Source organism: Triplophysa dalaica, chromosome 2 (assembly GCF_015846415.1).
Source record: "Triplophysa dalaica isolate WHDGS20190420 chromosome 2, ASM1584641v1, whole genome shotgun sequence".
In the NCBI taxonomy this organism is placed as follows: domain Eukaryota; kingdom Metazoa; phylum Chordata; class Actinopteri; order Cypriniformes; family Nemacheilidae; genus Triplophysa; species Triplophysa dalaica.
Window position 1 is genome coordinate 10,206,971 of NC_079543.1, and position 17,011 is coordinate 10,223,981.

At 38.5% G+C, this 17,011-nt stretch overlaps 2 protein-coding genes across 2 annotated transcripts; both read right to left on the bottom strand.

Moving 5' to 3' along the window:
* On the bottom strand, positions 1–2,852 carry LOC130439422 (ras-related protein Rab-33B). The gene is made up of 3 exons (XM_056772045.1): positions 2,784–2,852; positions 2,472–2,684; positions 1–468 (listed from the first exon to the last, which is right to left on the bottom strand). Exons 2-3 carry the CDS (start codon positions 2,682–2,684, stop codon positions 1–3), a joined length of 681 nt encoding a protein of 226 aa, XP_056628023.1. The 5' UTR covers positions 2,784–2,852.
* Positions 2,853–4,062: 1,210 nt separating this feature from the next.
* naa15b (N-alpha-acetyltransferase 15, NatA auxiliary subunit b) lies at positions 4,063–16,269 on the bottom strand. The gene is made up of 20 exons (XM_056772026.1): positions 16,008–16,269; positions 14,711–14,795; positions 14,470–14,574; positions 13,334–13,491; positions 12,007–12,141; positions 11,428–11,581; positions 11,207–11,326; positions 10,990–11,085; positions 9,668–9,774; positions 9,497–9,569; positions 8,985–9,154; positions 8,555–8,707; positions 8,346–8,474; positions 7,532–7,745; positions 7,260–7,453; positions 7,020–7,128; positions 6,838–6,936; positions 6,604–6,747; positions 6,422–6,519; positions 4,063–4,736 (listed from the first exon to the last, which is right to left on the bottom strand). The coding sequence occupies exons 1-20, from the start codon at positions 16,059–16,061 to the stop codon at positions 4,536–4,538; spliced, it is 2,598 nt and encodes an 865-aa protein (XP_056628004.1). The 5' UTR covers positions 16,062–16,269; the 3' UTR covers positions 4,063–4,535.
* Between the last annotated feature and the right edge of the window lie 742 nt (positions 16,270–17,011).

Sequence of the window (17,011 nt, forward strand, 5' to 3'; positions counted from 1 at the left end):
CTAAAAGCAGGCCCACTTCTTTCTTACGTCTGTTTTCTTTCCTGCTGGGATTTTGTTTTCTGTAACTGCTCTGCTGGACAGCGACACACATTCATTCACTCTCTGTCCCCTCTGGTTCTTCGACTTCTGTGCCAAAGTCACAAAGATATTGTCCACCTGGTCCGCCTGGTCCCCTTTGGCTGAAGTGAGGTAAAAAAACATCCTGTGGACTTCAGCCAAGTGACGACCCTGCTCGATTAAAACTGAAGTAGTCCCTGAAGCCAGGTCGGCTTTATTGCAAACAAGAGCACGGGGTACATCCTGACCGAGGGTCTGTTGACGGCACTCATCTATCCACAGTGGCAGATTGCAGAAACTGGAAGGGTTAGTGACATCAAAGACGAAGACGACGGCGTGCACATTGCGATAATAGTGCTGCACCATGCTTTTGCGGAAACGCTCCTGTCCTGCCGTGTCCCACAGTTGCACCTGAAGATAGAAGATAGAGTGTTACCATTGCGTTATATCTACATTGGCAAGAATTGTATTTCAAGGTAATTGGTCACCTTACAAATCAAATTAAATGTGGACAAATTTGAATAATGCATATAGGTGCCCTGGATTGTACCATGAATAACATCTTGGAACAACATTCCTGTCAAAATTATCTCTTCCATTGACTACTGACTACTGAAATTCCAAAATCGTAAAGAAGAGCCTAAAATGACATTCAAACATCTAGTTGCATTTAGTATTATAAATATTATCACAAAGCACAATAAAGTTTGCATTGCAGAAGATTCATGATAAAGGCCTAAATGAAGTACAAAAACATCATGTCTTTAGATAGGGGGAATTCGGGTAATCTGGGATTTTGATTTCCGCAATTTATTTAGATATCTATCTAACATTAGATCAACACATTATGCTTTTCTGAAATCCTGAAGATGTTTTCTAACCATTCCAGAAGAAAGAATGTAGATATTGTAACCAGAGGAGACAAGCCACACCTTTGAGTGATTTGTGCCAAAAAAAATCTGCCTAAATTTGATAATCTGGGACAGGTCACTTTGTAACATGGGACATAGGTATTAGGCCTAAAAAAGTCTATTAATTTATGCATGCCAATCACAATGTCACCATTTTTTCAAAGCATGTACAAAAGGAAAAAATGAAAAGTACAGAAATGTCAAAAATAAAATGCATATTCCAATATTGCTATTTTTACACATGCAGGATTAACAATCTACCGTGTTAATTCATTTAAATTCATTTAAAACTCTATTAAATTGTTAAACATTTGTTTAGCATCGTATTAACAATAAAAAATCTACTAAAATGTAAACAACACGAAGCAACAATTTGATAAAAAGATTATTCATTCGGTTATTCAAATTCTCCATTAAAATTGGGGCTACTCAGGGAACAAGGGGAATAAAAATCGTTGGATTTATAAAGTCTCTAAATGCACATATCCCCCATTTGAAGACTGCCCAGATTAATCAAAGCATGCTTTCCCACTTTCTCAATCACATTTGACAATGTGGGTCAGCACAAAATGTTTGAAAGAAAAAAAAAACATTTTTGTTGCTAGAATAACATTGTCTTATTCTTGACAGATTTATCCTTAACATTAATTCAGTCCGAATCCTAGGTCACAAACCTTTGTCATGCTATTCCAGATGAGCTTCTTGACTGACAAGTGCCCCGCCCCTTTCTGTGCTTCCATGCTAAAATAACAGTAAAAGTCCTGTTGACTTAAATTGGTAGATCAGGAAATAAACACACTATAGAGTTTAGATGTCCCAGATTACCTTGATTCAACCCTTAAAATCTCAAAATAACTTTTATAATTGTCCTAGTAAATTTTGAAATTATACTATAATTTCACTTTTCCGGTCGCCAGGGAGTAACTCGTTACGTCGCCACGACGTAAGTGTGATCATATCATTGACATTACGTAACATTCTCGTATTTTGGCTAGTTGGGTATTAGAATACATGCAATTTAAAAAGGAAATGACCTACATTAATAAGCTATTAACTGCAATATTTCATGAAAAAATAAGAATAGTCATTTTTTAATTCACTGGGACTTTAACGGCTGTTTGAAGGTTGTGGTTTAGAGTTTCTGTAACGTTCAATTCCTCATTTTAGCCTAACTTCATTGACACAGTGATTTGCACTGCAGCTCTTGTTCCGTCATGGAATTTACTGGCTGATAATGTAAAAATGTCTGGATCTGGAAATGTCACGTCCCAAAGAATACATCCAGTGCAGATGTATAAATTAACGTAAGCAGAAGAAGCAGATAATCAATTAAGTTTTTTTTTCAGACAGACACTACCAGTACATACATGATACATACCATTAAAGTTTTTATTACAACCATTATAATTCCCACTATAACCATAAAATCAATTAGAATGTCTGTGGAGATTTTCATGATAAAATAAATAAATAAATAACAAACAGCGCAGCATGTTTTCTTACTCTGATTTGATCGCCCTCTATCTCAAGAAATTTCTCACGGAAGTCGAGCCCGATCGTCGCTTCAGTTCTGCTGGGAAACTGTCCGGTGCAGAAGCGGTGGGTCAGACAGGTTTTACCGACACCCGCGTCTCCGATCACGATGATCTTACAGGTGCGACTACAGCGCGCGAGGTGACCCTGAGATGAGCTCGAGCTCTCCAGTGACGAGTCCATCTGACACGTACAACATAGATCAAACGCGAAACTGTACGAAGTTAAAAAATAAATAAACGATGCATAAGGTTCACAGCAAACAAGTCAGCAACTACTCACGTGTCCATGAGTTGATCACAAACTTCCGCTAAAATAGGAGAGAAACTTTCAGAGCACGTGTCAGCGTCAATGGACTTCCCAACCTCACAAGATGAAAATATATTTATTACAACATCTTAAATAAACGTACATTAAATTTTACGTTTTGCAATACGTTGCACATTAAACGGGTCATTTTAGGCATTTATACAATTTAAGAAATCTTGTTAATAGGAAGTTTGCGTAACTTTAGCTTTGAATAAACCCAAAGTCAGCCCACGGTTATTTCATATCCTTATAACCTTGATATGCAGATAGTTTCCAATTCAATGACAGCAATGCCACTCTTAAAGGGACAGTTCCCCAACCCCAAAAATAACAATTCGGTCTTCTTTCACCTCAATGTCATATTTGCATATGAATTGCTTCTGTGAAATATAAAATACATGTTCTATGAAATGTCTCAGTGGTTTTGGCCATACAGTGGGAGCCAATGAGGACAACAGTTACCAACATTCATTTAAATATCATCGTTTGTGTTCTACAGAAGAAAGGGAGTCATATAGGTTAGGAATGAGTAGAGTAAATATGGGAGACTTCATTTATTTTTGGGAAGTATCCTATATGACATTCATTGAATAATAACAAAACGTTGCTGTGGTTACACTTTACAATTTTGTTTTATTTGCTGATATTAGTTGAATAATTCTTCCACAACCTTTTTTTAATTTTAGTTCATGTTAATTTGAGCATTTGCACTGTGTCTCCACCAGACGCAGCGCGACACGACAAAAGAACACGTCATAATAAAAAATTGTCCGACAAACGCACGTAACAAGGCATTTGACGTGTCGCTTGCGTCGGGTGTAGACACGCCAATCTTAACATTATGTTTAAAGTGGAACAAAAATTGTTCTCATTAGCTAATGCATTAATTGATGTTAACAATTAGAACCTTGTTGTCAAGTGTTGCCAATATTGTAGAGTGATGTGCATTGACTGGTTCCAAATGTGTGATCTCAATGTTCGAGGTTTATTACAAAAAAAAACTTTATCATACAAACACTAAGCCAATTGCATCAAAGGGGTAGAGAGAGATGAGAAAATGTATGAATTTCATAGGCTTTTGATCACCGTTGTGCTCGCATTCAGCCGCTTATATTCGTTTTCAACATTTCTTAATAATGCAAGGAGCACATGCCTAACCAAGACATCAGTTCCTGTTCACCCCCGCCACCCCGGTCTCCTAAACCAGTCTAACCTCAGATGATTCATTGATTTTTCCACAACAAGCCAAGTGTCCATTTTTAAGCTTTTATTTTTCATATAAATTACTCTTTAAAACAGGGAAAAGATGGGTTTGAGTGTGCATCTCTTGCTTGGTTTGTTGACTATAGGATTTGCTCTCTTTGCACAGAGTTTGCATTCAGACATACTGGATTTCAAAATGGGATGCATGTTTTGACTAGTATTCAGTTAGAGAGTAGTCATCAGCAAGGTTAAAAAAGTAAAATGGGCATTTTATTCTTGTCCCCCAACCCTCACACACACACACACACACACACACCTCCTCGTCATCCTACACTCCAAACGTGTCATAGTCTCTCAGTCCTAACTGCAATCTCATGAGGTGTAGAAGATCGCAGGAAGATCCTTACAGAATCGCAATAGTCAGTCAAAGGCAACCGTCTTGGGTGTTCGAAAGTGTCGGAGCTGCACAGTTTCCCATCACACCTTCTCCTCCACCTTCAGTCTTTCAACCTCTTCAGACGTTCACATGTCATTGGCCAGCTCTTCGGTTTCTGTGGAGACGTCTCCGTTGACCGCAATCTTCATGTTTTCCTCGTAGCCCGGGGGCATGAAGGCCAGGGTGTAGGGGTAGATCTTCTGACACTCCGCCCGGTATGACTCGGCAGTTTCTTTAGCGTCTCCAAGTTTACCATCACGCAGGCTTTCCAAAACCTCTGTACAGATCTGCAGGAATAAAGTATGGTTAATGAATATGATGAGATCAGTATATACAGTGGTGTGAAAAAAGGATTTGCCCCTTCCTCATTTTTTTTGCATATTTGTCATGCTTAAATGATCCAGATCATCAAAAAAATATATATTACACAAGGAAAGCACAAAATTCAGTTTTTAAATGATAGTTTTATTTATTAAGGTAAAAAACAATTCAAATATTTCTGACCCTATGTGAAAAAGTAATTGCCCCATGAACCTAATAAATAGCTGTGCAACCCTTGGAGGCAACAATTGCAATCAAGCGACTGCGATAGCTCGCAATGAGTCTTTCACATCGCTGTGGAGGAATTTTGGCCAACTGTTCTTTGCAGACTTGTTATAATTCAGCCACAATGGCGGGTCTTTGATCATGAACAACCATTTTAAGGTCATGCCACAGCTTTTCAATTGGATTTAAGTCCGGACTTTGACTAGGCCACTCCAAAACCTTGATTTTTTTGGCCATTCAGAGGTGGATTTGCTAGTGTGTTTTGGAACATTGTCCTGCTGCAGAACTCCAGTGCTTTTAAGCTTGAGGTCACAAACCGATGTCGTGACATTTTCTTTATTGGATCTTCAGGTAGAGCTCAGAATTCATGGTTCCATCAATTATGGCCAGACGTCCAGGTCCTGAAGCTGCAAAACAGCCCCAGACCATCTCACTACCTCCACCATGTTTGACTGTTGGCATGATCTTCTCTATGAAATGCTGTGTTAGTTTTACGCCAGATGTAACGAGACGCACACTTTCCAAAAAATTAAACATTTGTCTCATCATTCCACGAAATATATGCCCCAAAGTTTTGGGGATTATCAAGATGTTTTTAGCAAATGTGAGACGAGCCTTTGTGTTCTTTTTGGTCAGCAGTGGTTTCCGCCTTGGAACTCTCCCATGGATGCCATTTTTGGACCGTCTCTTTCTTATTGTAGAATCATGAACATTGACCTTAACTGAAGCAAGAGAGGGCTGCGGTTCTTTAAATGTTGTTCTGGGATCTTTTATGACCTCAAGTCATCGATGTGTTCTTGTAGTAATTTTGGTAGGCTGCCCATTCCTGGGGCGGTTTACCACTGTTCCGTGCTTTCTCCATTTGTGGATAATGGCTCTCACTGTGGTTCGCTGGAGTCCCAAAGCCTTAGAAATGGCTTTGTAACACTTTCTAGACTGATACAATTCAATTACTTTGTTTCCAATCCTTTCTTGAATTCCTTTAGATCGCGGCATGATGTGTTGCTTTTTGAGATCTTTTAGACTACTTCAGTTTGTCAGACAGGTTCTACTTAAGCGATTTCTTGATTCAACAGGTCTGGCAGTAGTTATTCTTGAGTGTGGCTAATGAAATGTAACTCTGTTATTCAATTCATCACAGTTAATTCATGATTTACCAAGGTTACATTTTCACATAGGGTCAGAAATGTTTGGAATTGTTTTTTCCTTAATAAATAAAAGCATCATTTAAAAACTGCATTTTGTATTGACTCTGGTTTTCTTTGAGTAATATAAAGATGAGTTTGATGATCTGAATCATTTAAGCATGACAAATATGCAAACTAACTAAAATCCGGAAAGGGCAAATACTTTTTCACAGCACAGTATGCACATGAACTCATTGCGTTTTCGTTCATTAACTGTCTAGACAAATCCTTCAAAGTACCTCAATACTTCTGTTACTCAGGGATTCGTCAAGTGCTATAGCCAGTTCAACTGCTTTCTTTTGTGTTGAAGGTTCCAAGTAAAACATCATTTTGGCAGCTGTTAAGATATGAAAACAGAGATGAAAACGCTATGTACAAAAAGCAATATTCAGGGATTTGTAGAAAATGGTTACATTAGTACCTGCTACACGGTGAGGGATGGAATTGGAGTGCTTGGTGAGGAAGGCCTGGTTGAAGCTCTTGGCATTACTGTCTCCAAACAGCCTGGAGATTTCCTGCCCCAGCACCATGCTCACTGATTCTGGTACGTCTTTACTTTCCGATACTGTTAGCCAATCAATACACATGAACAAATTAGTCCAACTAAAGCATTGTAGACCACACAAAGATTCAGGGAAAATCAAGGTTCGCTCACCTCCTTTAAAGAAGCGAACTACACACTGGTGAAGCCAGGGATGGTCTGGGTCTATGGTATAGGCCCTCTTCAACGATTGCAACATTAACAGGAATTTTTCTGTGAAACGATCATTAAAACTACAATGAACTACTTTTCTTTAGAATGCACATCCAGAGATTTCCGACAAGAAATGTGGGTACCTTTCCTAAAGTAGATCTCAAAGGCCAGGAGGTGCGTTTCTATCTTCTTCTTCACTAGATTTTTCAAGGGTGTTAGAAACTTTACAGCTTCATCTAATGGGTTTTCCACCTAACAAATAAAAATTAGGGATTTTCACATAGGATGACTAACATCACAAAAAAAGGAACTATCCAATGCTCATTAAACAGAATGAACCCCATAAACTCCTTCAGAACTTCCCACTTTCCCACAACACTCACCCTGGCCAGTTTCTCTGGTACAAGTTCCTCCTTGGGTCCTCCAACCTCTTCGTCGTCATCCTCTTTCTTCTTCTTCTGGTTCTTTAGCTGTTTCTCCTTCTCTGCGTTCTTTTTCTCTTCTTCTATCTGTGCTTTCTTCAGTGCTCTCCGTTGCTTGTTCCTTAACTTCTTCAGCTCTTTGTCAGTAAGATTCCCTAATTGAAAAAACTCCCTTTAATACAGAATTATCAGTCACGCTGAATGTTTACTCTCTTGGCCTCTATGGTTATTACCAGTATCGGCCTGTAGCTCTTTGCTGTCATCGATAAGCGGGTTGTCGTGAAGGTTGAGGTAGATTTGGATGGCGGTGTGTGAGGCTTTGAAGTAGAACGGGTGCATACGTAACACGTCCTCGAGCTTCAGTAGGTCCACGTAGGAGCGCAGCGTCATCTTTCGCATGCAGTATGTATGGAAGTCAAACTGGTCGTCGGTTATCTCTACAAAATGCTGTGAGGAAAATATATGTAAAAGACAAATAAACAGATGAGATGATCAAATCAGATGCAAAACCAATTTTGTTCGTGATAAACACTATAGGAATAGCTCTTTTACTTATGTTTTGTCCATAAAATTAAATAATGCAAAAAATAATAATTCTCTGTATATTATGAGGCCATCCACACAGAAACCTGTTTAGCTGTATACGTAAAGATTTTGTATCGTATCAGTGTTTCGCAATTTTTTAAAACCGGGACCCAGAGTGGATAAATCTGAAAACGCCACCCATGCATTTGTGTGTCTAAAACGATGAAGTCATCAACACCAGCGTGCAAAGTTTATGCGCTTGCTCCAAATCTTCTTCTTCGTTTTTAGTATGTCTCTGTGGCAGAATTACATCGCCACATAGTGATTAGCCCTGTATACTAGAACGTCTTGAGTCGGCTTATTAGTTTTGTGTGAATGCAGATATTTCTTGAGAAAACGCTGTGAAAAGGGAAAAAAAGATCGGATAGGGAATGCTCTGGCTTCATGTGGATGAGGCATAAATCAAAAGTACATAAGGCACATACAGACCATAAAATAATTACAAAGCAGTGAATGGCTTACCCTCTCAATCTCATGACATTTTTTAAGAGCTTCTCCATATTTCTTCATAGATTTGTAGGCCAGAGCACATTCAGTCTGAAACCACATACACTGCATCTCATTCAAATTCTCTACGGCAGACGCTCCCTCCTGTAACAGAGCAACAGAGAAGTTCAAAATACTATACTTCAGTACCATCACAGAGTGTCCTCAAATTGTGTGACCCTTACCCTTGTAAACTTGGCGCACATTTCCTCAGCTTCTTTGACCAGGCCTGCTTTAAGCAGGTACTTGGCGCATTTGGAGTTGATGAAGCGGTCAGCTGTGTCCAGGGCCTGAGCTTCATCCATCCAGCGGGCTGCTTCCCGGATGTTCCCAGCATGCTGAGGGGAAGCAACAATGACACGACATGAAAGGCCAATTCACTTGTCTTGTTTACTCTTAAATGTATAAGATATAAACATGATTGCAAATTGATACAGGTTTGCTTTCCATCACAAATACTTTTAAAGCAGTGTCTACTATGACGTAAGAATACAAAAATGAATAGTACGTATAACTAAGACAATTTTAGCACCTCATATTTACATATAAAGCAATAAAAAAAGTTCAAGTTTAAGAACTGCAAATTAAGTTCTACATAAAAGTTTTGTGCATTACCTTGTATATCTTGGCTTTAACAAGGAAAAGCTCTATCAGAGTAGGTGTGCTCTCAATACCAGCGTTGATATATTCAAGGGCCATGCTGTGCTGAGAAATTTGATCATAGTGCTGAGCCAGGAAGTACTGAACCCAGAGTAACGTAGTGGGCGGCTCCTCTTTGCCATCATCTGCATCAAAAGAACCAATCAAAAGCTAAAACAAACCAAGCCAATACAAACTAAAGGCTCACACATGTATATATTCAAAGTGGAAAAGGTTTAAATGCATAAGTGACAAAGAAATTACAATGTAAATTACTTTACGTCACTATCGGACTAAAACCTCATAATAATAAAATATAATTTTATAAAGATTTTTTGCATACATTTTTTATTATTAGTCACCCTTCATGTTTGTCTTTATTTTCTGTAAAGTGTCAATTTTAAAAACAGAAGCTTTCAGTCTGTCAGTGACATTTTGCTAAACTCTTTTTTTTAAATACATGAGATTAATACAAAAAAGCAACATACCATCCGGGCTGAACATTCGACAGGTACGCAAAGATGTTTCATAACCAACAACTAATTCTTCAATTATTGACACCTGCAAATGAAGAAAGCTTTCATTCAAACTTTTAATTCAAACTAAAAACCACTTGATTTAACTGCCTTGTTTTCGACCTCGGAATAATCTGTTTGCACCTTTTCTTTGTCCTGGTAGAGAGATCTGAGTGTAGTGAAGACTGGAGGACATCCTTTACTAAAGTTCATTCTTAAATATCTATCCAGACACTCCCGAAACTTCTCACCTGGAAAAAAATTCAACATGACATGATTAGCACTAAGTCAGAACCTCATATCTTAGTTCATTTTTGTAGTTCGGTTCTCTTTTCGCAGTTCTCGGTTATTTTAGTCCGGACCAAAAAAGAAAATTAGAAACTTTGTCCCGGTTCTTGAAAAGCATTCAGTCCTTTTAACAGCGAACCTAGAGATAAGGAACCTAACAGCTTACATGTAGTCGCAATGTGATTGATTGGACAGCTTTTTTGATTTATATTTAAAACGGAACTTACCGGACATCCAAAATTATGCTGTGTGTTGGGTTATACTATGCTCAGTGTATGCCTCTGCATATGATGGTATTTTTAGCAAGCCTGTAACTCGCAAAGACCTCATGAAGTGTTTAAAGTAGTGCTAGGCAACGATTAATAATTGTTAACGCATTAATCGCAGGACTTTTCTGTGATTATTTAATTTTATGCTTAACAATTCGATTAATGAATTCAAAAGTACTGTATTGTGAACTTTTATATTAAAAGTACTCCTATATGAACAAAAGTGTATATGATATATATATATATATTATTAATGAGTGTTTTGGGTCATACGCTCTAGGTGTGCAAAGTGTACTCTACTCTAAGTGTAGTCTATTTAACCACATGCATAAACGCTAGAAATGTAACAATTCACCATGAGTTGGTTGAAAAAGTCTGTTGAGAAGTTAAATGAATTGCAATACATGTTTTGAACAGCAGGGGCCACTGTGTTTAATGCAAACTTCGAACACGTGGATATGTTGATATTTCTTTAAAAAAAATCCAAGTTAGGAAAAGCACAGACAGTCTTAGTTTGTTTATATTAAAGATTCACTCTTTAAGTGATTTGGAATTTGTTTTAAAATTGTAATTTAGTTTTATTATTTAACATACAAGATATTTTTATTTAACAAAGAAATGTGCAGTATTAGAGAAATAATAAAAGGGTACTTGTTCAGTTCTAAATTGTGAAAAAAGGTATTGAGGAATGTATCGCATCGTCAGCTGAGCGAATCGTCACATCCCTAATGTGGAACACAGGTGGTCAACATGTGCACAACGATTGCTTGACACCAGCAGTTTATGCAGGTAAAATAATTTGAACGAACCCATAATACACTTACATACAATCTGTCTCATTCACATTGTTTGTATACGCCAACACGCGTTTAAAAATATACTTTCGGTTTAAGAGGAAGTGTTCCTTACCAGACAGGAAGCTAAGTGGTAATCTGCGAGGTACAAGGCCTTTTGGGTATTTCTCCCACGCTTCCTCATAAATCTTCAGCTTCTCCTCTACGCTTGCTGAAATACACAAAAGGTTCAAGCTAGAATCACTGCACTTTGTTACATGATGTTACTAATGTGCATAGTATAATAAAACGATCTACTCAAAGATCTGAGCTTTGCGAGTCAGGTTTTGTACCAGGCTTGAAGGCGTTCTCCAGGCCATGGTAGTAAGACCAGTTCTCTGGATTTCTCTCCTGCAGTCGTCTGTACACATCCGCTGCCTCCTCATAACGTTCCAGACTCAACAGCAGCTCTCCTACTCACCCAAAACATTACAGATGGAATGAAATCTATTCACCACGAGCACCACAAAAAAATCTTATCTGGGGTTTATGTAAATAAGCAACACGTTTGTACCTTTGGTCTCCTCCACCGCCAGTTTATCACAGATTTGTTTCTCGTATGTGGTGAGATGCTCCAGAGCTTCTCTCATGAGCCCGGCCTCCCTCAACACCTGATTCTGATAAAGCAGCAGCTCGCTGTACTCATAATCCACCTTATCAGGGGATGTCTAAAAAAACACACATAAACATACATAAAGAGAGCAGGTTTACCTAGAGAGTAATACCTCCCCAATCCATGGCATATATTTTACAGTTGCAAACAATTTATTCAGCCTGCCAACATTTAGCCTCCGGTTGTGCATGAAACCAATGAGAGGAAGTAAGAGTCTTCTTATCTTGGACTCCATAAGAACCAAGTGCATTGTGTTGCCTGCTGACCTGTCATGTCAGGTTGATGTCCTCGCAATACCTCATTTTTACAACTGCTGTTATTTCCCTATGCACCTCTGAACACTGGTTCTGCTTTAGGACACAGTTCTTACATTTTGCCAAGAAGTAAAAATATGTATTCGGATAGTGGCTGTAATGTCCTTACATTAGAGTGTACTCCATGCCTAAATGGAGTTACTCTGTCAGGTATATCTATATTCACCTGTTGTGTTTTTCTAAACTCCTCAATGATTTTAGCCGCCATCTCATAGTCCCCCAAGAGGTGATACGCGATGGCGTAACCAATCCATGATGCTCGCTGGGCCGGTCGCAACTGTAGCAGTTGATACCGGGTCTCCTGTTAGACAGACACATACACACAAAAACAGTCAAAATGTGTTTTTATTGAAGGCAGTGGAGAAAATGGACCTCTTTCAAAGAAAAATGCAACAAAGCACTACCGCAAAGCTGTACTTAAGAAAACAAAAGTGGCACCATATTGTGCAAAAGCTCCAAATCTGTGAAAGGCAGGTATTAGAATAACCCGAGGGAATTTAACATTTAACGCCCACCACGTGAACATACCGCACAAGACAAACAGAAAAAAAAGACAAGAGGAAAGGAGAAACAGTGCTTACTCATGGCCCCTGGATTTGGCCCAAAACACACATGAATCCCTTGTGTTCCACCTTAACTTTATTTAAAAGATGAAGAGGTGCCATTCAGTGGCATAGAAAAAGTTACACATTATCCTCTTATGTCAACCAGCACATTAGAAACCTGCGGGGAGTGAATGTAATGAAAGCACTGAATGTTTGATGATAACAGAGGTGAATGGAATCGGTTTGTCAAAGACTAACTTATATCTGACATAGCGAAATAATATGATGAACAGTATTCATCTAATTCAATAGGTTCTGTATCAGCAAATTTTATTTTGTATGCAATTTTAGATGCAGGGAGTGTTATATAATTTGAAACACTGATGCAAAATTGATTGTTATTTAGGAAAATGTTGTTGTTTAGTTTGCATCCAAGATTTAAAATAAAAAGCACCTTCAGTCTTCAGGTTTGAACTGAAGTAGTTCAAAAGTGGCATGATAATTGAAAAACAGACATTTGGGGATTGACTTGCCAGCAAAATAACTACACAGTGATATTACATTTCTCATACTGCGATATAGTCATAATTCTCTCCGCTGCTACAGAATTTCAGTTACCTTAATACAGAACAGATTAGATTTAATACACATAGAAAAAACTGCTTGTGTCCACTTGCAAACGCAAAGAGTGTGTGTTGATGTTGCTGAACAAGCATGTGAAAACATCGCCCAAATGATCTCAAAACGAACAAGAACAAATTAATGTAAGTTAAATAATGTAGATCCTACAACCATAGTTAACAAACTGAACTTGGAAAGAGACATACAGAAAACAAAACTATAAAATTTTAAATCACAGGGCAAAAACAAACAAAACACCAAGCAGAATAAGGGCACACACTATTTCACTATTTAATACAGTCAAAATAAAAGAAAAAACACACTCACCCGGTAACCCTCCAGGTCTCTCATCTGGATCTGAAGCAGGGAAAGATCTCGCAGGATCTGCAGGTTGTCTTTGTCCCATTTCAGTGCGTTCCTGTAGCACTTAATAGCCTCATCGTACTTCTTGTCAGACCTCTGGAGTAGACCGTACACGTGCCAGCCTGAAAATGTTAAGTTAAGGACAACAGAAAAACAGAAAGAGCAAACAGCTAATGGCTGTTAACAAGCCTCAGTAATTTTACTCTCTTCTGAACCGCTTTGAAATATTGACAAGGGTTGAAGATACATATCACACAAAACTGAAGATTATGTCTTCATTTACTCTCCCTCGAGTTGTTGCAAATTTCTTGGTTCTAATTAACATTTATATTTGGAAGAATGCTTGTAACCAAGTAGCCTCCATTGACTACCAAAGAAAGAAAACATTTCTTAGTAAGTTTTTTTGTTCTGTTGAACACGAAAGAAGATTATTTTAAAGAATAAAGGGAAGTAAACAGTTCTGTAGCACTACTGTCATTTTCCCCACGATGGTGGTCAATGATGTCCCAAAACTGTTTGGTTAAGCATTCTTTCAAATATCTGACAGAATTTGTATTTTTGGGTGAATTGTCCCTTAAAGCAGGGGTTCCCAAACATTTCAGCCCGCGATCCCCAAAATAACAGTGCCAGGGATTCATGACCCCCACTATCCTCGGAGATGGGAAAGGTATACAAAAATTGTGCGCAACTGTGCACCCTGCGTTGTCTTTGGTCGATATCAACCAACGTTTAATTTCGACAAATAAAAATATCCTAAACTTAAAGACTGAAAAATAATCTGCATGCACATTTGAATGTTTAACGTGGTGCTGTATGACTTGTTGCACCTGACCTGACGTGATAAGCACAGGGGTCAAGATCAAGGGGAAGAATTTCCAGAGGCTGATGGCTTTTTATTAGCATGGTTTTATTTTTAACTTAACTAATATTTTCATACTTTGTTACACTTTTTGATTAAGTAGGCTATTCCTAATAATAAAAAAGATTTCTGGAGATCATCTCGCGACCCCAACCCCATGGCCTTGCGACCTCCTAGGGGGTCCCAACCCCAATTTTGGGAACCCCTGCCTTAAAGCATATAAATGAAGCGCCAAGGATACAGACATGGCTCTTTAGGTCATTTCTGAGACCTCTGCGAACAAGTTCGTAGGCTTCCTCCTTCTTCCCAAGGCAGTTAAGGGTCAGGCCTTTCATCGCCAGGGTTTCTGCAAAAGACCACAACCTTTAACCTTCAATTAACCCCAGCGTTATTGCTTGTTAGAAAACCCATAATGTTTGAAGTCACAAGTAACATACAGTCTACATACAGAATGAAAGCTTTTATTGTAAGGTGCGACTTACCTCCATGTTCTGAGAATTTGGGATTGGAGAGAATCTGTTTGCAAAACTTCAACCCATTTCTGTACTGCTTGTGTTCATAACATCTCTGAGGACATCAGAAATGAAAAAGACGGCAAATAATTAAAAATAAAGAACAGACAATTTGGTATAATCTCTCATTTTATTTAAAGTTTTTTGAACTTTTAACATTTGTTTTCTTGAGGAATTTGGAATGGTAGGCTAAACTTTTTTAGCAGACTAAACACACAGACACACACACTTTCTATCCCTTGAAACACTGCAAATGATGGTAATTTACTCTAAATAGTTCTATTTGGAGCAGATTTAAGCTTCAGTTTCACTATGTAGTGCACAGCCCTCTGTTTAGCCAGCAGGTGGTGAGAACACTGACATCATCTCATTCTGTCAGCAAATCTGAACTCAGATTTTGCGATTTTATACAGCACTACTGAATCGATCATTTTGATCAGTTCAAGTTTTTGTAGACTTGTTATTTTCACAGCTCCATGTGTCACATGCACAGATTGGATGATGCACACATCTCATTGCATCAAAATCAACAAACATAGAAATATCTTTATTCTATTGCTTGACAAATCTTTGAGATAAAAGGAATATCCCAAACATTATTTAATAAATCAGCGCCAAAACCTAAATCAAAGCAAAGATCTTTCAAGTAGTGAACGGAGTACATGCTCCAGCGGAAGTAAAAAACGTTAGCGTGCTATACAAGTGTCTGTACTCTGTGGTTATACTGAGTATATCACAACTTGCAGAGTTTCTTTCGATGGGAAACAAAAGGAACATAGCAAATATATTAAACCAAACGCCAGCTTAACTCCTATCTATTCTAAAAATACAAGATCGCTTCATTTAACCAGAAAAGAAGCGTCCATTTATTAAGGATCTTTAAAAGGGGGCTTAACGTTCCTGGATGAACAGGCCACGAGAGTGACTTTAGCCCTCATAAAGTGCTACATCTTGAACATATTAGCACTACAGTCATTTAACATGATAACTACTAAGTTTATTTAGTTTTCTCCATTCACTGACAGTCTCTATCATCCATCACCGTTTCTGGATGTTAAGCTACATTAGCACACTGACAGCTAGCCGCTAACAAGCTAAAAGCTAGCCTCCATTTGACAGAAAGAGACTCTTGAACGCTGAGTTTTGCATGCGCTTTACAAGACCGGATCTGCACCACAATCAACTGAATCTCAATTGCATTCATGGCGGTAGCCAGCAGACTTTGTTCTCAGGATGAGTGATGTTGCACTGACACAGTAGAACTCACCAAGATCCTCTTGAAGAGAGCGTTTTCTTTGGGTGGCAGAGTGACTGTCGGCATCCTTTACACTCTGTATATCACCACATGTGAAAAGAGCGCGAATGTGTGTGTGAGGCAGCGGCTAGCCCGATTTTACTCCCTAGTTTTTTGAGTCCTCGTTCGGCTCGATTAAAGTGTCCGTCTCGGACTCACTAACCCAACCCTCACGTGGTGACAGAAAAGCCCCCTTTGAGCCCAAAATGGCCGATGCGGTGCTTCTCCTCCGGGTCAAGCCGCTCTGCTGCTCGCCGTCTCACGGACAGCAGGAGGCGCTACAATTATGGGTCAAATTATAAATGTGCTTTTTTGCACTTGGCAGTTGTGACTTTAAAAAAGAAATACGTAGATATTAAAATACCAAAGAATGCTTTGAAGAAATATATTTATTTAGAATATGTGTATAACATTAAGGGTGTCATTACTAAGAGACTTCAATATCGGGATATAAATGCTTAAAAGTTATATTGGGCGTTTCGGTTTATTTCGTGAATGAAATCTACAGCAGTGGTTCCATTACAGTTGTATTCAAATGACTCATGTCATTTAAATGAACGAGGACTTTTATTTTGAAAGAGGGGGAGTGAGCGTTTGTGAACGTAATACCCGTAAGGAAATAACTATGGCTGCGTCCGAAATCACCCATTATACCCTCATTCAATATTCCCTAAATCTTTCAATAATATAGTCGACTTTAAGGAGCGGGTAAAAACGAGTAACTTGTGCCGTGTCCGAAATCACATTATGTGACAGTACGTACTCAATTTGAATAAGTACCTACATATCGGCCGTTAATTCATTACGTTCTATATAGTATGAGTGGGAGTAGTATGAATACATTTTCGGACATACTGCGTCCGCCATGTTTTATAGTCATGTGACCAGTGTGCTCTTTGACATATGACGTATTAACAACAACCTATACGCGAGCGTTGATAAATCCATTTATTGTCACAGACGAAAGCTATATTTAT

Excerpts from the sequence above, each read along its gene's own strand:
- LOC130439422 (XM_056772045.1), bottom strand. The coding sequence starts at position 2,684 with ATGGACTCGTCACTGGAGAGCTCGAGCTCATCTCAGGGTCACCTCGCG. Across the intron at positions 469-2,471 it reads TAGAGGGCGATCAAATCAGA|GTGCAACTGTGGGACACGGC; the intron begins GTAAGAAAACAT and ends TTCTATCTTCAG.
- naa15b (XM_056772026.1), bottom strand. The coding sequence starts at position 16,061 with ATGCCGACAGTCACTCTGCCACCCAAAGAAAACGCTCTCTTCAAGAGG. Across the intron at positions 14,796-16,007 it reads CTCTCTTCAAGAGGATCTTG|AGATGTTATGAACACAAGCA; the intron begins GTGAGTTCTACT and ends TGATGTCCTCAG. Across the intron at positions 9,775-10,989 it reads ACCACTTAGCTTCCTGTCTG|GTGAGAAGTTTCGGGAGTGT; the intron begins GTAAGGAACACT and ends ATTTTTTTCCAG.